This window comes from Gobio gobio (assembly GCF_949357685.1).
Source record: "Gobio gobio genome assembly, chromosome: 19".
NCBI classification, from domain to species: domain Eukaryota; kingdom Metazoa; phylum Chordata; class Actinopteri; order Cypriniformes; family Gobionidae; genus Gobio; species Gobio gobio.
In genome coordinates, this window is record NC_137112.1 from 23,579,515 (window position 1) to 23,600,264 (window position 20,750).

A 20,750-nucleotide genomic window follows, 5' to 3' on the forward strand; every position below is an offset into this window, starting at 1 on the left:
CATTTTAAAAATGTCCACTAATATATTTTCTGAATAAAAACATCTAATATCATTTAAAAATGGACAGTCCAATAAAATATGTTTTATACTCAAGAAATTCTTACACAAATCACAAACCGGTTTCTCTTCCCCTTTCAATAAATATGAATGAGTCTTGAGTGACCAATTCGACATTTTGTATATGTATTTTTTTTAATAAATAATAACAATAATTAACTCTTTTATTTAGTACTAGATTCACCTCATATAGTTTGTTATATATGCATTCATTCTTTTCCATTTGCCATTTATTGTAAATGCACAGATTCCATATGGGTTTAACGTCCATTTGTTTAAGAGTCCATTTTTTTCAATTATGCTGATAAATGTTCAATTTTCAAAGACTCAAGTGCTTTTAGGCAGGATTTAGAATCTGTGCAAATTAAAAAAATGTTCAAGAGCTAAAAGTATTGCGCAAGCTTCAGCTGTGAAAATGTAATTTTGTCCAAGGGTACACTTCAAAACATAATTTGAGATGAGGTGAAAATGACACTGTGGTGGTACATTGTGAGTGGATAAATTAAATAAACTTAGAGTCAGTGTGACAAGTGTGTTTTCTAAACGTCCACGGGGCCAAAAGGGCCCATTAAAGAAACATCCAATCACATAAAAGGAAGTGAATTAAATCTGAGTTCAAGTCCAACCAAAAGCCTCAGAATTCGCTATGAAAGCCAAGCGGTCAACCTCTGCAGAGCCTTAGCCCACCACCATGAGCCGCCTAATTCAGGTCCAAATATTAGCTTTCCTATATATATGCAAAGTTAAGGGCCATAACCCATCAATCCTCAAGCTTCACTCAATTAGCACATAGTGGAGCAGATCTGATGAAACCATACTGCTGACCTCCATCTGAATTTAGTCAGCCAGGCTGTTAATAGACACCCCCCACCCCACAATTATTTAGGGGGTCACATGGTTCAATTCGGGAGTTCTGTGCCCCACACAGCGAGGTCGTCAATTCGCCTTCCAAGAGAATAACGGAAACAATTCCGAAAGAAGAAATTAATTTTCTCAGAGCAGCTTTAATTTACACGCTGTGTGGCATGCCAGTCATGCAGAATGTGTGATGTTGGGTGCAGCCTCTGGGTCACAGTTGGAATGTGTTATTTTGGTTCATGGTAGAAGTATTAATGCACTTATCATAACATTTGTTTTAGGTTCGCTCTCGCTGTGCAGAGGTGAAAGAAACGTGTTTTCCAGATAGGATGTTCTCTCCCAGAGGCTGGAAGATTAGCCGCTCTGTAAACATGCTAAGGGGGAAGGGGAGGAAGCCGAAAACAGCAGATAGGCAGAAAGAAGGAAAGATAAAAAAGCGCAAAGGTTGGAGCCACAGAGCAGGTGGTGGGCAAATTTAAGACTTTGTATAAGCATTTAATTTCTGTGTCTATAATTGATTTTGACATGGGAGGAATTACAGTCACGCGCTAACAGCTGTAAACATTCATCATGTTTGAATACTGCTGGTAGGGATATGGACCGATCTATATGTGCAACTTGCATTAAACATCTTTGATCCAATCATATCTCTCACATGCAGCTGTTACACCTTATATGAGTGTAATGTAAACTAAAAGATCTTAACTATAAAAAAAAGAACATCCACCTACTTAGCAATTTGAAGATGGTATATAAAAGGGCTGAATGACTGAATTTTCCCATTTTAATTTGACGAATTTGCATTTAAATTTAGTCATTAATTAGACGTATTTATCTGAAGCGGGTCTTCTAAAGAGAGTGTCATTAGGCTAACTTTGAATCTTATCGAAAATAATGGAGTCAGATCTCAATGCGAGCTTGTCTGAAAAGAGCAGGGTTTAACCACTAACAACCTTAAAGGCATTTTTTAAAGATTTCACGTCTAAGTAGCATGCTTAAAATGAATGGCTTATAACTCTACAAAAAATAAGATATATACAAGTGCATGGTCTCATTTGATAGAAAACCTTTCAAATTTTGACAAAAATATATTTTGATCATGTTTGGAAGTTCTCATGTTACATCACAGCTGAGAAACCCGCAGAAAAAGTGATTCAATTTATTGATTTATTTTGTTATTATTGATGATTGCCACGACTATTAGACAGTATATATGGAAGCTCATAAAATCAAGTTTGGACTTTTTCCTTCCTCTTTCGTAGTGTCCTCTTTTTTTCAGCACACATAAAAATTACAACTGCCAAAGTGTGATTCATCATGCTCATCATTTTTGTTTAGCACTAGCGCATGCTGATGACGTTTTATTCTTCTATAGAAACTTTCATCGTAGCCCACAGTCTACATACATGTCGTACCCAAGTTTAATAGATCCATGTCACACAGTGTGATTGGTAATGATCTTATAGGATCTTATTCTAAAATCGTGCATTGCATCCCGGGCTTAAGAGAGCGTCCGATGGCTCTCTACACATCGTCCCACCCACTGTCTTTTTAACTGATCCAGTTTCCATCGGTTTAATTTTTAAAGACGCTGCATCATGAAGTAATCATCGCAGAAGTCAGCATGTCTCACCAAATAAGCCTGACTTGTCACTCCGTGAGGATTTTCTCAAGATCCACGTGTCATATGTTGTGTTTGGGCTCGTTTGAATCGGGACAACCTGCTCTAAATAAAGAGGTGTGATTTACAGTGCATACTATGGTTTACTGATGTTTCGCAAAGTTATTCAGCAAAACGTAACGCAAAAGCCTCGTCTGTGGACTGTTGTTATATGCATTGGCAGTGATCCTTTCATACAAATACTTGGTATAGTTTGGTCTCAAACTGAAACAAATATGACTTTTGTATTCTGCTAGTTGAGACCTTTTCAAAGATATATAACAAAAGACTATCAGTTATTTATGATGCTTTTACAGACCACATTTCAAGTAAACAGTCATTTTTCACACTATAAATGGTGCTCCTCTAATATTATAGCAAATTTCAAAGCACTTGTTAAGAGTAAGTCATAATCATTATATTCACTATAAAGCTAAGCTAATTTTCGTTGATCAAGCAAGTGGTTATGAAGTTACAGGATGAGCTACATGACTTTTTTGTTTGACTCTGGCGCCCCCCGGGCAGCTGCGAGTTTAAGTAATTAAGAGGACTAAATGATAGGAAAAGTCTGGCATGTGTGTAGCACACGTTTCAACAGAATTTTGACAAATGAAAAACACATGATTTGTTGAATCATTCGCAATAAAATCCATAACCTGCATTTGCAAAATAGTGTGACTTTTCATTTCATGTCGAATTTAAGATGGACGTCTCCGTTTAAATTTCAGCAGCACAAAAAAAAAAGATGCAAGGTGTATGAACTGCTTCAGTGAATCGAAACAATATAGGTAAATACTGCTGTTATCACTGCAACTTTAAGACATTTATATGTAAATGACCTCTGCTCTTCGTTAAACTTTTGCATGTGACCTTTTGCATTTATCAGGGTAGGCCAAGTTGCTGCATACTGAATATGAATTGATAAGTAAATGTAATACCATTGCTCTAAATGAGCAATTCTGGCATTTCATAAATGGGTCTCAGAGGACCTAATCCTATTTTCGCTATATACCCCTTTTAAAATTTAACCAGTGTTTCAGATGTTACCTGTGTGTTGGCTCCCAGTCTCAGACACATGCCTCCGGTGCCCGTGCCGTCACCCTGCTCTGAGGGGTTCAGGTGGCGACTGAACCGTGGCAGCGGGACGGCTGGACGACTGTCAGAAAGGAACATGTTGGCAGGTGCTGGTATGATAGCAGCATTGGTTACAGGACCTGTTGGGGAGACAAGGTGGAAAAAATATCAGTCCTCTCTGAAAAATGTATTATGCAGGTGCATCCCAATAAATTAGAATGTCGTGGAAACGTTCATTTATTTCCGTAATTCAACTTAAAAGGTGAAACTAATAGATTATATAGACTCATTACATGCAAAGTGAGATATTTCAAGCCTTTATTTGTTATTATTTTGATGATGATTATGGCTTACTGCTTATGAAAACCCCGATTTCAAAATCTCAGAAAATGTGAATATTGTGAAAAGGTTCAGTATTGCAGGCTCAAAGTGTCACACTCTATCTATCATCAGCTAATTAATCCAAAACATCTGCAAAGGGTTCCTGAGCCTTTAAATGGTCTCTCAGTCTGGTTCAGTAGAATTCACAATCATGGGGAAGACTGCTGACCTGACAGTTGTGCAGTAAACCATCATTGACACCCTCCAGAAGGAAGGAAAGCTTCAAAAGGTAATTGCAAAAGAAGTTGGATGTTCTCAAAGTGTTGTATCAAAGCACATTAATAGAAAGTTATGGGGAAGGGAAAAGTGTGGAAGAAAAAGGTGCACAAGCTGCAGGGACGACCGCAGCCGGGAGAAGATTGTCAGGAAAAGGCCAATCAAATGTGTGGGGGAGCTTCTCAAGGAGTGGATTGAGGCTGGAGTTACTGCATCAAGAGCCACCACACACAGACGGATCCTGGACATGGGCATCAAATTTGTCTTCAAAGTTGTCAGAAGCGTCTTTCCTGGGCTACAGAAATAAAAGAACTGATCTGTTGCTCAGTGGTCCAGTCCTCTCTTCTGATGAGAGCAAATTTTGCATCTCATTTGGAAACCAAGGTCCCAGAGTCTGGAGGAAGAATGGAGAGGCACGCAGTCAAAGATGCTTGAAGTAGAGTGTGAAGTTTCCACAGTCTGTGTTGGTTTGGGGAGCCATGTCACTGGCTGGTCCACTGTGCTTTATTAAGTCCAGAGTCAATGCAGCCGTCTACAATGCCATTTTAGAGCACTTCATGCTTCCTTCAGCAGACAAGCTTTATGGGGAGATGCTGACTTCATTTTCCAGCAGGACTTGGCACCTTGGCACAGCAAACTCGCCTCACCTGAACCCCATAGAGAATCTATGGGGCATTGCCAGGAGAAAGATGAGAGACATGGGACCGAACAATGCAGAAGAGCTGAAGGCCGCTATTGAAGCATCCTGGTCTTCCATAACACCTCAGCAGTGCCACAGGCTGATAGCATCCATGCCATGCCGCATTGAAGCAGTAATTCATGCAAAAGGGGCCTAAACCAAGTACTGACTACATATGCATGATTATACTTTTCAGACCTTTTTTTTATTGATTTCATGTAATCTTCGAATTTTCTGAGATTTCGAATTTGGGGTTTTCATAAGCTGTACGACATAATCATCAAAATTATAACAAAATAAAGGCTTGAAATATCTCGCTTTGCAAGCAATGAGTCTATATAATATATTAGTTTCACCTTTTAAGTTGAATTACTGAAATAAATGAACTTTTCCACAACACTCTAATTTATTGAGATGCGCACGCACGCACAAATGTATATATTTACACACTTAAAAAATCCTTTTGTCATCGTTTCCTATATTCAGCAAAGTAAACACAATGCTGTATTTTCTGCAAGCTTTTTTCAAGGTTTAATTAAGGTGTCTTGGAAAACAAATTTAGGTTAATTTAGGACACTTGTAGACTCCAAAAGGACACCAAATAACCAAATGATATTTAAAAAAATAATGCACAAGAAAGCATATTAGAGAAAAAAATAACTTTTTTTCAGAATTCATAGTGTATGGTATGTGTAGAATGCAACAGCATAGAGCTTGTTTACATTTTAGACAAGTCAAGTTGCGATACTGAACAGGAACAAGATACCTTTATTCATGAAAACTTCACTAGCGAAACACTGGTTTGATTTATCCTGCAGAGAAACTTTTTTTCATTGTGTATCATCAGCCCATACAGGGGTGGGATGTTTTGATGTTCCGTTTAGTCTGTATTTCACACAGCGCGATTCGTGAGGGCTTGCACTTTTCAGAAACCATCACAGAATATGACAAAGGCAGAGCTAGTGTGTGTGTATTTGTTGGGCAACTAGTCCATCTAAATCCAGAAAATCTCAGAGTTATGATTTGTATGATTTTCCTACTTCAGTTCTCCCTCCTACTGAGTGCAATTGGATTGGAAACTGAGGAGATAAAACAGCAGATAATCTTTTACAACTCTAGCACTCTGAAGCACTACAGAGCTCTTTACCTCCCGCTTACAATGTCGGACATTTTTATTTGCCCATTACTGTCAGTGTAGAACATACTACAATCTGTCCTCCTGGAACCTCTTTCATACTGACCAAAACACAGTAGCAGGAGAAAGTTTGTTTGTTTTCATTGAGCTGACGTAGTGTCTACACACTCTCAGGAATATAACAATGTTCCTGCTGTTCACCGGAGATTAATTAACAACAACCAGGTCCAACCGAGCTTCTGGCATCTGCTGTCTACTATCCTCTTTAAAAGTGCTAAAAACAAATCATCAGCACCAGGGAGAACTGTGGCAGGCTCAAATGAACTACATGAGCTTGTGTATTAAACATCTCTTGGTTGAAGGATTCAAACAAAAGCTAGTGTAAACCAGATGATCATGTTCTCCAGCATTATTTGAGAATGATCTAAATAGCATTTGGTGCTTCAATGGAAGCAAGAACATCTGACCTTCTGAACAAATGAATTCACACCGCCAGTTCACTAATTTGATCAGTAAATACAAATAAAATATTTTAATATATACAATTATACACAACTGTTCAAAAGTTATTAAAATAGATTGGAAATACGCCCATTTACGCAGAAAGCACACAGTAAAGACATTTACAATGTTATAAGGATTCAAATAAATTTCAAATTTGAAATTGCTTTCAGCTGTTTTTCAACACTGACAATGATAAGAGATTTTTTGGCACCATATCATCATATTAGAAATTATAATGTGACACTGAAGACTGAAGTAATGATGCTGAAAATTCAGCTAGAGTAAATTTGAAAATATATTAAAAATAAGAGTTATTAAATTGTAATAATCTCACAATATTTATGTTTTAATCCTTGGTTAGCATAAGAGACTTATCTTATTTTTTATAAGAACGATGCCAAACGACCCCAATTTGTTTGGATAGTGTATATTTTATTATAGTTTTATATATAGTATTATATACATTTATATACTATAAAACTATATATTTTTCATTAGAAATTATATTATTAACATTAGAGAAAAAAGTTGAAATATGAAATAAATAAAATATGAAAAATCCACAATAGAAGCAAAAATCAAACCAAAAATAGAAGCAATAGAAGCATTTTACAGCAAAATCCTAAAACTACTTCCAGGATTTGCAGGTCTGCATTATTGTGCATCCCAGATTTCCAATATGGCCTTTTATGCCAATTTAAGGAAAATTAGATGTATACAAAACCTGCATTACAGTAGGAAACCATTTTTGGACTAAAATATATATCAGTCTAAAATTATTATAAAAAACGGAATCTTGCCACCGTAAGATCAGTCATGCACCAACAAGAGCTCAAACATTTCCATAACAGCCCAGAAAATGCCAGTGATTTTCCATCAGAAACAGATGAAACCCCAGCAAACATAATTAAGGTAAGTATCCACACTTCAAAGAAGCTGTGGAGTAACTGTTTTCAACAGCACAATTTTGTCCTGTCACCCTGATATTCACTAAAGATTAATCATTGCATAATTTCACAGAAAGAGACAGTGTGAGGAGATCTATCACACAGAACAGTCGTTTGGCAGATTAGATTAGACTCATAAACTGTGTTGGCGTTTTATAGAAAAATTAAAAAATGAGCTCCATCACTCACACGGTCTAAGACATTCCAGACGCTGATGACATCAAAAGTTAAAACTGGCCAGGCGGGAAGTTTCTCGCCAGACTGGAATTGTTTGTTAAGGGGTTTTTCAGTTCCCCTGGCAAAAGATGCAGGACATCATTAGATTAAACTAAGATAATAAAATAATAATAATTAAAGAAATAAAATGCACGAGTGTGTGCCCATGTGGTCTAATTAAAAGAAAAGGCTCCGCTGTAAGCATGAAAACTGAAATGGAGATCAACTTCAGGCTGCATTCATTTGCCTTCATTTTTATTTTGCAGCCATTAAAAAAAGTCACTTGTCTCCCATATTTCCTCTCAAGCCTTTGGATTTAGAATTGATGATTTATTGAGGCCAGTCAAATTAACACAAAGGCACTTTCACAATCTGAGCTTCCGAGGCTTTCCGTAAAAAAAAAAAAAAAGAAAGAAAGGAAAAGGCGGTGATAAATAGGCTTCTTGCAGAGCAGTGGCTCAGTGAACTGTGTGTACATTAATCCCTGTTTCTCAACGATGCCAAAACAATTATGATAAAACAGGTAAGCAGTGATGCAGCGGCAGACGCCCGGAGGATGCGCTGGTCTCTCGGCAGTGCGGATTTGGCGGGAGAAACAAGCCGCTCCTCTCCAAATGCAATTAAATTATATGGGTCTTTTCATCAATTCAACCTGAACCAGAATTGTTTGGAGAGAATGCAGAGCTTGTTTGATACAAGCCCTCTTTCAGGCCTACAATACCAACATCTTGCTTTTGTAACTAATGTGTCCACTAACTAGGCCACTAACTGAAATCTGCACTTTCTTTCGCAATTTCTGCCCTTTTTGGGATATTATGTGGAATGTGTTAAACCGAGTGCATGCTACACTGAAATTGCTATGCTGGCAATAATAATTTGATATCTATACATCAAATTATCCGTTAAACTGGGGTCCTGACTCTCTGTGGTCATTAAAAATCCCAGGATGTCTTTTGGAAAAAGAGTAGGGGTGTAACCCCGGCATCCTGGCCAAATTTGCCAGTTGGCCTAAACCAGATGATCATGTTCTCCAGGATTATTTGAGATCTAAATAGCATTTGGTGCTTCAATGGAAGCAAGAACATCTGACCTTCTGAACAAATGAATTCACACCGCCAGTTCACTAATTTGATTAGTAAATACAAATAAAAAATTTTAATATAAAAAAATATATTATACACAACTGTTCAAAAGAAATACATCAATTTACACAGCAAGCACAAAGTAAAAGACATTTACAATGTTATAAGGATTCAAATACATTTCAAATTTGAAATTGCTCTCAGCTGTTTTTCAACATTGACAATGATGAGAGATTTTTTGGCACCATATCATCATATTAGAAATGATCATGTGACACCGAAGACTGGAGTAATGATCCTGAAAATTCAGCTTTAGTAAATTTGAAAATATATTAAAAATATGAGTTATTTTAAATTGTAATAATATCTCACAATATTAATGTTTTAATCCTTGGTTAGCATAAGAGACTTATCTTATTTTTTATAAGAACGATACCAAGCGATCCCAATTTCTTTCAAAAAAACCCGCACTTTCTTTCGCAATTTCTGCCCTTTTTGGGATATAATGTGGAATGGATTTACTTAAGTTAGAATGTGTTAAACCGAGTGCATGCTACACTGAAATTGTTATGCTGACAATAATAATTTGATATCTATATATCAAATTATCCTTCGGATGAGACGTTAAACCAAGGTCCTGACTCTCTGTGGTCATTAAAAATGTCTTTCGGAAAAAGAGTAGGGGTGTAACCCCGGCATCCTGGCCAAATTTGCCCATTGGCCTCTGTCTATCATCATGGCCTCCTAATCTATTTTAGTGCTGTCAAAATTAGGTGTTAACTCATGTGATTCATTTGATCAGTTTAACGCTTTAAAATTATTTAAAGCAATTAATGCCGCATCTGTTTTTTTTTCTCATAATTTGGCTTGCGGTACATTATATGATCACGCTCTTATTCAGGCAAATGCTTTTTAAACCATTCAAGCATGACAAGACAAAAGAGAAGGCACTGTAGTCTGTGTTTGGCCTGTCTATATGACACACACGACACACAGAAAGACACACACCAGTATTGTGCGCACACACAGCGTGCCAGAATCCAGTTCTCTTCTGCGCTTGAACAAACAATAACCAATGTTGGGAAGGTTACTTTGGAAATGTAATAAGTTACAGATTACAAGTTACCCTATATACTTTATTAAAGAAATGTAACTGATTACATTATTTTGATTACTTTTTTAATTTCCAGCACTAGAACGCATTTTGTGTCACTCACCATGGTGGTAACTCTCAGACAGGTCTGCACATTGGTGGTGGTTGAGGAGATTCCCCCTTCTATATGTAAAGCGCTTTAAGTACCCAGAAAAGCACTATATAAATGTAACAAATTATTATTATTATTATTATTATTATTAGTAGTAGCAGCCTAAAGTTTTCAGCAGCAATGTGGAATGATGTAATTGGCAGACATGGTGCACTGCAAATTCAAATGAAAACCAATCAAAAGCATCAGAATAGCATTGCTTTACTAAACAGCATTTAAATGGCAGGAGGCACATCAAAAACAGGCAAAGCAACAAATTAATATTATTCAACATATCCTAGCTTTTTACAGAAAATATTCAGATGTAACCTCTTTTGTCATTATTAACATTTTCATAAGTAACTGTAATTTAATTAACTGATTACAGTCACATTTATTTTGTAATTAAATTAAGTAATCTAGGTTACATGTAACTAGTTGCTCCCCAACACTGACAATAACACAGAATTATGCCAAAACATCAATTTTGTTGAGTATTATGAAAGGAGCAGTCTTAAATGTACTTAAAATGAGATGCTCATGATCTGCGTCATGTTTGGAAGCTGCATATCTTAAAGTTACAGCAGCCTAATAAACCAGTTGCTGTGATGTCAAAGTTAATCAAAGAACAAAAGGTAACATAGAAAAATGTAGCTTTAATAAGGTTTAATCTATATTTAATTTATAATTTATGCAGTCAAGACTGTAAAGTATAACTTCATTAAATTTCTGTATATTGATTATATATGAAGGCCACAGGTATATGACCTTTATAATAATGGGTTTTTGTGAAGATTGATATATATTATATATATTTCATAGAGACATCAGTAGCAGTATTAGAATCAGTGATACTGCCTTTATTCATAAAAAGATGACATAGCAAATATTTAAAATATACCGTCTTTAAGTTATTTCTACATTACTTTGGAGAGTAACTGTGAAATTATTACAATATAAAAATATGAAAAACCTTGAATCGCGACTATTTACAGAAAAATGTGAGATTAATTAGTAAAAATGTTTAATCGACAATTACAATTATTTTAGCATGCATATTTCAGTATAGCATGTGTATATAAACATGTATAATGTGCGCTTGTGTATAGATTTATCTATATATAACCTACATATATATTTTGTGTCACTACAGATTATATTATCTAATAAAAACTTACAAATAAGTACACATAAGTTATATAATAACTATGAATGATGGAATTCAAACTGGATGAAAAGCTGTGGGTAAAGATTCCACGTCAGTCTGCTAAATGCATAAAAAATGAATGCAATAAATTTCACTAGCCGACAGAAATTCCACAGAAGGTGCACATAATATGCTGTGAGTTTAATGTAATGACAGCAGTCATCTCAAATGTAATGATGACACACATTTAAAATCAAGTAAATCCCCTTTGAAAGACCCCTGTGAAAACTTTTGGCATATTTTGAAAGTACTGAAATAACAGTGAAGCTCCACGTTTGTTTATTTTGACTTGCAATGTTTTGTTCAGATGGGATTTGTGAAAAATGATTGATTCCATTCAAATTTTAATTATTCACTTGTTTGAGACTTTAGTCCGCTTCCCTCTTGTGTGTTTGTGTAATCAGAAGAGGAAAATGTGATGACCTCCAAAAAGCTTTTCTGAGTGACTGTGCAAAAATCAAGTTAAAAAATAAATCACTGATACTTATGACAAAAATAAAAGAAAACACAGGTTTAATCACGCACAGACACAACTAAATAAAGACTACAGTATGTGTGTGTTTGGCACATTAGTGCACTGAACAGGAGTACAATCCAATGTGTATGAGAGATAATGTCATGATCTAAAGAGATGAAATGAACAATTTTCAGCTAGAGATTTTGCTGGCACGTTCAATTAACATTGGATTCATATTTTAAAATATCAATACTAGAGATGAAAAAGATTGTTTGGTGCATCCCACATCTTGTGTCACGCTGAATTATGTTCAATATCACTCTTCTGGATCAAGGCCAAAAGATAACATACATGCAGAAGACATTTCAAACCAAGCATTTACTTACACACAGGGTGAGTCTGGCTGATACTTCATTATTTTGTGTTAGAGTATGCGGGAGGCATAACATGAATGTTAATGAAGGTTTTAAGACCTAGTAGTAAAATTAAGATGCCTGCGGGTGGATTTACAGCACTCAAACATGGAAATGGTGAGGGAACTCCCCACATCAAACCAGGCATTCTTTAACCAGGCCAAACATGGTAATAATTAACAGAAAAAAAAAGATCTGTCATGTAAACAATTTCTGCCTACATCATGTGAGCAGCCTGCCCATACAGGTTATTTTGAACAAATGTGCATCACACAATAGCTATACAGACGCTTAGAGGTCTCCATAAAAATAACAAAAAATAAAATAAAAAAAACCTTATAGCCAAATATGAGCATTTACTGTCATATAATATTGGGGATATATTAGCGGATTCACTCTGCATTTAAATGCGGCTGTCTCTCCTGAAACTCTGCAGTGTATGTGTGGCCGTTGGTCCCTTTTACTAAAAATAAATTAAAAAAATATTCAAATTGTGAATGGATTATATGCAGAAAGCGAGCAAAGAGCACTCCCTTTATAATGACTGAAGTTGTCAATCACTGCAGTTGCAGCGCGATTGTCTACAATGCTCAACGATGCAAATCGTGTAATAATTAGAAACCTTTGACAGTCTTCAGACCACAGAGCTTGAACAAAAAAAAAGCATGGGACCGTTTGAAAGCAGCTGCCTATCGGTGGGTACCAAACTGAGTCAAAATGGTCTTGGCTATTGAACCCGCAATTAATTACTGACCGCACCGCAAATGATCACGTAAATATTATTCAGTCTCTTGTGTGATGATTGTGTGTTAAGCTTTAGAGTTTCATTTGAGTCAGTTTACATCGGCTTGATGAAGAAATACTCAGTTACTCATCTGCGGCGGGCCATATCTGTGGTGATGCGTCTTGCAGTATCTCTGTCTCATATGGCTACCAGGAGCCGGTATAACACGCATATAAAAATGTTTTTGTTTTTTTTAACCATTTTGAGAAAGGTAAAATTTACACTGATGGTTTCAACAACCAAAAGTGCTTTGAGTAATCTGATTAAAATCCATCTAGAAAGCGTTTGGGAGGGCATTTTTTAGCTATCCGATCAGAGGAAACCCATCAAGTGATAAGGTATAAAAATGCCCTATATGACTTTGAACAGAACAAATGCTGGAAGAATGTACTGTACTAGTTGCAATTTTCCAAACAATAGACATGGAGTTTTAAAAAAGAACTAGGTTTATTGCAATTTAGAATGTTACATTTAGTATTTTAGTAGTTATTTATATATTTCTTTTAAAAATTGTTTCATTTTCATTCATTTTAATTTTAATTGATTATTGTTATTATTTTTTTCCAGAGTGCTCTAGATTAAGTTTATTTAGTTTTTATTTATTTAGTAATTTAACAGTGTAAAATTTCTCAGCACAGTCTAGTGTTATTGCTATCTAGTGGCTTTTTTACCTTTTGCAATTTACTGTATCCAAAACTAAAATTAAAATTATTTCAGTTCACAAAACGATGTTGAGCTTTGCAAGTACTGGCCCATACAATGTCAGAGTCTGATCCCAAATCGCAATGAACCAACAACACCACAAATAAAGGATTCTTCAGCCTTTGACAGCATGCTAAGGTATGTTCAGTTAGATATGTACACAATCAATACGATCTGTAACAATGCAATACTATCACATATATATATATATATAAAAAAAAATTTTTACTCACATTAGTGTGTTGCTTCATTCATTCATGTAATCTCATCCTGTCTGCAAATCTAGTCTCTTGTTTACAAACGAATGTGGTGAAATGAAGGAACAGATGCGCAATGTCTTCCCCAGTGAGCTGCATATTCATTAAAAATAAAGTTCATCCATGCATTCATAATATTGGAATCCGAATGAAGCTTATATGGTATGTTTATTGCTTAGAAGTTTGATGCGGTTTGGCTCTATGTAGGCCTGTATCATCTCAGGCATGAGTCGGGGCTACAGAATCAGGCGTTGTTCTTTTTCTGTTGAGGCGGTGTTTCAACACACAATGGCGTCAAGGTGTGGCATATTCTGAGATCGGCCATTTGCTGGGCCTGGTGTAAATAAAAGCTTTTCTTTGACTAACAAGGACGTTTTCAGCTCTGAAACGTACAGGATATTCTTATATTACCATGACCTTTTATATACCAAAAGCTCAAGGGAAAGTTGATTTCTCAATTCATGACCCTTTAAGCTTTTGCCTATTTAAATCCAAACAGCACAAAAAAAAAAAAATGTGGATGGGCAGTGTAAAGTATAATAATAAAGTCATATGGTATAAATACATAAATGTATGATTCTGTTATTTTAATGTATACCATATTAATTGATAATCTTGCTCTCCATTAACTGGATCAATCAGTGAGTTTGAGTGTATTGTGGACGAATCATTCAGAATTTTCAGCTTTACTACGGCGACAGCACAATGAGCAGCACCGCAGAAGAGTCTGAACACGTGAACGGCCTCAGCCCAATTTATGAAGCATTTTGTGAATTATACACACCACTGAAGACAAGATGGCAATGTCTGTTCATGGCCTTGTAATAATGCATTGCATTATGTTACTAGCCATTCAGCCGTGCAGTTTGTTCAGTCTCATCTGCTCGAATGCTGTGTGAAATGCTTTTTAAGAAAAACACCTGGAAGCAGGTTAGCTGAACATTGCGTGGCGAGGCAACTTTGTAAGTAATGCCATAAACGTCTGTCTCGGGGAAAGTACCAGACTGGAAGTGACATTTCAAAGAATCTTCGAAGGTTGTCGTTTAGCAAAATGAGAGAGAAATATATCACTGCTACAAAACCATGAACGTTTTTATAACATTTTAAACCCCATCAAATGGCGACCGGTGAAAAGTACACAACCTCCACAAAACTGCTTACCGCCGCTAGATCTGAAGAATCAAGATAAATGTGCCAATTTGCTGGGGGTTTTTTTGACAAGGGAGTTGAATAATGCATCCAAATCAGGAGGAATCTCAAGTAGAACAAAAAGATTTTTTGTTTGTTTGTGTGTGTGGTAGAGAGAGGAATTAGAGAAAAAAGAAAATGGAAAATAAGCACAGATATGCACATCTACATAATATGCTTCGATCAGTCTAGCACAAAGGTTGTTTTTGTTGTGCTAATAAATGCAATCTGCTAAGCCAAAAAAGTATTTGAAGAACAAATATCTAATAAATAATAATGAACTAGCTCTGAAAGTAGCTCTGTTCCAAATAAGAATTAAGGCACACAACACCAATTTATTCAGTTTTTAAATATTTAAAAAACTTTTTTAATATAAATATCTATATTGAATTAATTATTTAAAATTTTTAATTTAAAAACATTCATCTTACTTTGTCTGGGATTTATTTTACTTCATCTAAGTGCATTCTAGGATTTCCGTCCTTGCAAAGAATCTGTAGTGCTTTAGAATTCACTAGGGGTGTGCCCGACTAAGGATTTACATAGTCGAGTCAGAATTGTCAAGTCTTGCCTATAGTCGACATCGCACAAAGATAAAGAAGAAAGTGTATAAAAACATTTTGGATCAATAAACCTAATTTTTTTTTACAAAAATAACTGCAGAAAGGCCACACTGCATGGAATTTGCATTTCACATGTCGGCAAATCTAGTTAAATCGGCTAAATTGTCTGTGCAAGCACGCTCTAACATCGATGCACTGAAAAACTATCAAAAATTAATTTACAGAATTAAATTAGAACAGAATAAATAGGCTACCTTTCTAAAAAAAAAAAAAAAAAGTCAGAATCAAGTCACAAGGTGCAGAACAAATGTGTGCAAAAGTGCAGGGGAACATATATTCAAAACATAAGCCACAAATAGTTAAATTAGATAACACAGAGTGATCAATAGATACAATTAAAATTAATTAATTATTAAAATAACGAAAATATATCCAGAATTGTCAAATTTGTCTTTTTAACTGCAGAGACAACAATAAACACTAAACTGGAGTGGCAGTCTTTTTTGCTAAAGACCCGTTTAGATCTGCTCTGGCGGGTAAAACATCTAGAGAACGCCCTCAAGTTAGGCCAAGAAGATTTGTCTGGAAGGGTACTGTCTAAACGCACAGTTACCTGACAAATATTTTTAAAGTAAACCTGACTCTCCATTTTCTTCCACCCCAGATATGGGGAGGCCAGGCTACATGCCCAAAGTTCCCATTACCCCTTTTAGGCACTAAGTGGTGAACTTGCAAAATCCAGCCTTGTCATTGCTGTGGACAATCTCTGCCACCAGTCACTGTGTGAGGGGAGGGCTTACCAACATCTGCACCACTGTTGTGGCATTTTCCCCACACCCCTACCCTGAAGTGACTGACAGATGGGGAATGATGGAGGGAAGGAATCGAGACATGGTGTCCCTCCGGCCACAACGCTGAACTGCCCTCTAAAAATGGCTCCTCAGCACAAACCTGAATTAGTGGATGCACGTCGGTTCCTTTTATACCCGTATGTCCGGGGGAGTGAAAATTTCACTCACCAATTTTCATCGGCCTTTTCTCAAAGTATCAGAGGTGATTGGGGCTCCTAAGTATGACCCCTAGTATCAGTCATCCACAGACACCACATCTCTTTTCCTCCCATCAGGGAACAAAGGTTACAATAGTAAACGAAACGGCTCCTTAAGCCAAACTTAACATCCAAATCAGCTGAATAAGAGAGTGATGTAAAATGCAGTCTACTGTTGCTTAACTGCGGGCAAGACTGATATTAAATGGTGTTATTAAAAGAGCATTAAGCCGCGAAAGAGACACTGTTCCCTATGCGGCCACCTGAGCATGCGCTCCGAGACGGGCCAGAAAAAGCATAAGCGAAGTATACTATGGGCTTCGGATACACGCCTAAACGGTCAAACAGCCTACACACAAATATGCAGAAATGCCGTTTTGGTAAGTATCCTCGTAAACAGTCGGTTATGTCTTAAGTCAATGTAAATGTATGTAGTTTTAAATAAGGATTTGTTCATATTTAATGAATACAGCAGTGTTATTTTACATTTGATTATTTTATTCAATTTCAGGCTTATCGGAATACCACTGTTAGTAAATCTTCCTGAAAAACCTAAAGCACTGTTTATTTAAAGCACTAGTCATTTGTATTTTTTGTCGTTTTTGTTTGTAAATAGTTTCATTGTACGTATTGTATGCTTATTTGTCTTCTGTAACTGTTTTGAGGACTTTTTACTAAATTAATTACCTAGTATTCGTTTTTGCTGAAGTATCGATAATTGTGAAATTTCACTGACATTTAAAATGACTCGTATCACGAAATAAGACTTTGATCATATCACCCATCAATAATCGTGTTAAATAATCATTATTAAAATATAGACCAAAATAATTGTGATTATATTTTCCATTGTTCTGTGTGATCATCCCCTTGTGCCTGTCATATTGGACAGATTGTGAAAATAAAGTACATCTATCCAGGTAGATGAAGTAAAACGGCGCAGATTTTAAAGGTAATTTCCCGATGATTGACATCAAAGAGTTCACCAGTATTTTGGTATTTATGTGTGAATGGTATCTTACCGGTAAAAAAGATGGAACGCAGTTGCTTGTGTAAACGTACAAATTTGTATATTTACCGGAAAAGTCAGTCGGGTAAATTTGCGGTAATTTTCGATAAATAAACAAGAATATTATATGTTCACAGTAGTTAATGCAATATGAACTAACAACAAAGAATACTTCTACAGCATTTATTAATTTTAGTTCATTTCAACAATTCATTACTAATACCTTATTTAACTGTAAAAGTTGGTTAACATTAGTTGGTTAACATTAGTGCACTATGAACTAACTTGAACAAACAATGAAAAACTATATTTTTATTATCAAACATTAACAAAGATTAATACATGCTGTAAAAAACAGTGCTCGTTATTTAATGTTTGATAATGCCTTAACTAATGTTAACAAATGACTTTACTACAAAGTGTTACCATAAAATCTAACATAAAATAGTCATGTTGTCAGCTTAGCAGCATGTTAACGCTTAATGAATTAATTGATGCGCTTGATTTGCAGCATAATTTGTTCCAGATCGGTCACTTAATTTCTGTGTCAGTTAGAATGCTGCCTAAGAAGTCAGCTCACTAAGTTTTGGAGCAATAAACACCACTGAATTAAACTTCACTGAATCATGAAATGTAGTTTGTGTGCTGCGAATTTAGGCGAAAGTATTATCTTTGTTGCAGGCAATCAGAGCTGGCTAATTATCTCCCACTCAATCACATCAATTGATTCACGGGATACTGGCTCCACTCCTAGAATTACACTAATGGTGCAGGCTACTCCGACACGCGGTCATAAATCCTGTGTGCCGGCTTCCCGGGTCACATAACGCGGCGGTTGGGAGTGACAGGGAAAGGCGCAGGGAGGTGGGTAACATGCACGCTCTGCCAGCTCACTGCAGAGTCTCCTGGCATGATGACACCCCAGAGGGAATGAGGCGGAATGGATGTAAAATTTGTGGCCCTAATTCTGCCAAATGTCCAAAGGTCTCCCTTCCAAAGGCTCTGAGATTTTTCTTTACACTTGCTTTGGACCCAACCTGATTTGAATGGTACTTTCAAATCGAATGGTATTTTTTTTTTAAACATATTTTTCATTTAGAAGTAGGGAAAAGGAAAAGAATAGCAACAAGCCAAGTGACGAAACAAATTAATTTTTACAGAAACCAGGGCTCAAAAATAAGGACTGCCCGATGGCCCAGGGCCAGTGTGAACGACGCTCGGGACAGTTGACAGAATTGTCACTTACCTGATTGGGCCAGTATTTGCACATGCTTTTAAGCCCTACCAATTTAAATATTCAAACACCACAAGATGCAAAAGAGAAATCAATTCAGTACTCGCACGCTGTGTGAGAAATGTTCTGTGCGCACACATGCAAAGTGCTTGCACAGAAAGCCCCCCATCTTCACTCTTAAAGTGAAAACAGCCCATTATGCCTGCTTCTGTCTGTGTTTTTAATGTTACATCAAACAACAAAAGACAAATAAAAAAAATAACTTACTGTTTTGTCTCTTTAATAATAATTAATATACATTTAATGTATACAGTGAAGTCTATGCAGTATTATTTTATATGTGATTATTTAATTTCTATACCTGAAAAGTGAAATTTCGCGGGTGTCTAAAATGTTGGTGTCATAACCTTATTTATTACAATACAAGGTTACATGGGTCAAAAAGAACAAAAACAATAACTATTTAATTGCATTTATTTATGTGGTAGGACTAGTGAAAACTTGACAGATCAGCAGGTCAGAAAACATGAACTCAATTTGAGGCTGTGTCTAATAAATTTGAAAAGTACATCCCATCTGATAATCCAGTGCCAGTCAGACGGCCAGGGAGCAGGAGACACGATGGGAATGGAGCTGTTCTGACATGGTTTTAGCCATCTGAGTGTTCTCAAAACTCTCTTTTCTTTCGGAGTTCTCTTGTGTTTAGGTCAAATGGGATTACGAGATTAGATTAGTAGTAGTTAATTGCCAGTGCTGTGTAATTAACACAGAGGGCAAAAAAATCTGACCTCTTCAGCATGACACAACAACTTTTGAACTAATCAATCGATGCCTGGGAAGTAACTTCCATGTGACATTTCTAGTTTATCTAGCTACTTTTTACAACAAAGTGGTGTAGTATTAGCCTAGAAATCTAGACGCACCCTAGCGGCAGAAAATGTATTTTGCCGCGAGTGTAGTCTAGCAACTCTCGGTAGACCTGAGAGCTGGAAAAAACAAACTCTGGTCAGGCCAATCACAGCGTGTGTAGAGTCGGTGGCCGGGCTTAGCATATGACGGCACGTCATGGCAGAGTAGTGGAGGTTCTGCGTGCTACTCGTAAACAAAGAAGCTGACGAACAGCGGCCTTTTGAATGGGCTTTGGCCGTGACTCTGGAAGACTTGGAGTTAAGCTTTTCTTTGAGAAAAGAACAAAGAATGGCACTGAAGTCACTCACAACATTGTGAGTCCCTGCATAGCATTAAAACCTACTGTTGTTTGTAATTTTACTATAGTAAAAATCATTACTATAACTATATAGTACTATTACTATTGTTTAAACATTTGGGGTTGAAGATTTTTGTGCCTTATGTTCACCTAGGTGGTTTTTATTTGATAATAAATATTGCAAAATATTACTACAATTTAAAATAACTCTTTCCTATTTTCACATTGTACATTTATACAGCAAAGCTACATTTTCAGCCGCCATTATCCCAGTCTTCAGTGTCACATGATAGTAAAGAAATCATTCTAATATGCTGATCTGCTGCTTAAGAATTTTTTTTTTTTATTATAAATGTTGGAAACAGTTGTGCTGCTTAATTTTTGTGGAAACCATAACACATTTTTTCAGGATTCTATAAGAAAGCAGCATTTATTTAAAGAGCATTTATTTGAAAAAATGTTTTTATTCTAAATGTCTTCAATGTCTTTTGACCAATTTTAATGAATTTTTGTTGAATAAAATAATTAATAAAAAAATTGGTTAGACGCTATTTAACTCAGTTAAAACTGTTCTTATGAGGATACTCGAAAAAACGGACATTTAGGCATAATTCTGTGTTATAGTCTG

The 20,750-nt window shown here is 36.1% G+C and overlaps 1 protein-coding gene across 1 annotated transcript in view; it reads right to left on the reverse strand.

Moving 5' to 3' along the window:
- wdr18 (WD repeat domain 18) overlaps positions 1-20,750 on the reverse strand; it is a 141,844-nt gene that overhangs the window by 20,057 nt on the left and 101,037 nt on the right. The window contains exon 8 of the mRNA XM_079845075.1: positions 3,623-3,789. Within this exon, the coding sequence (XP_079701201.1) occupies positions 3,623-3,789 (167 nt within the window). The remainder of the gene's footprint in view (positions 1-3,622; positions 3,790-20,750) is intronic.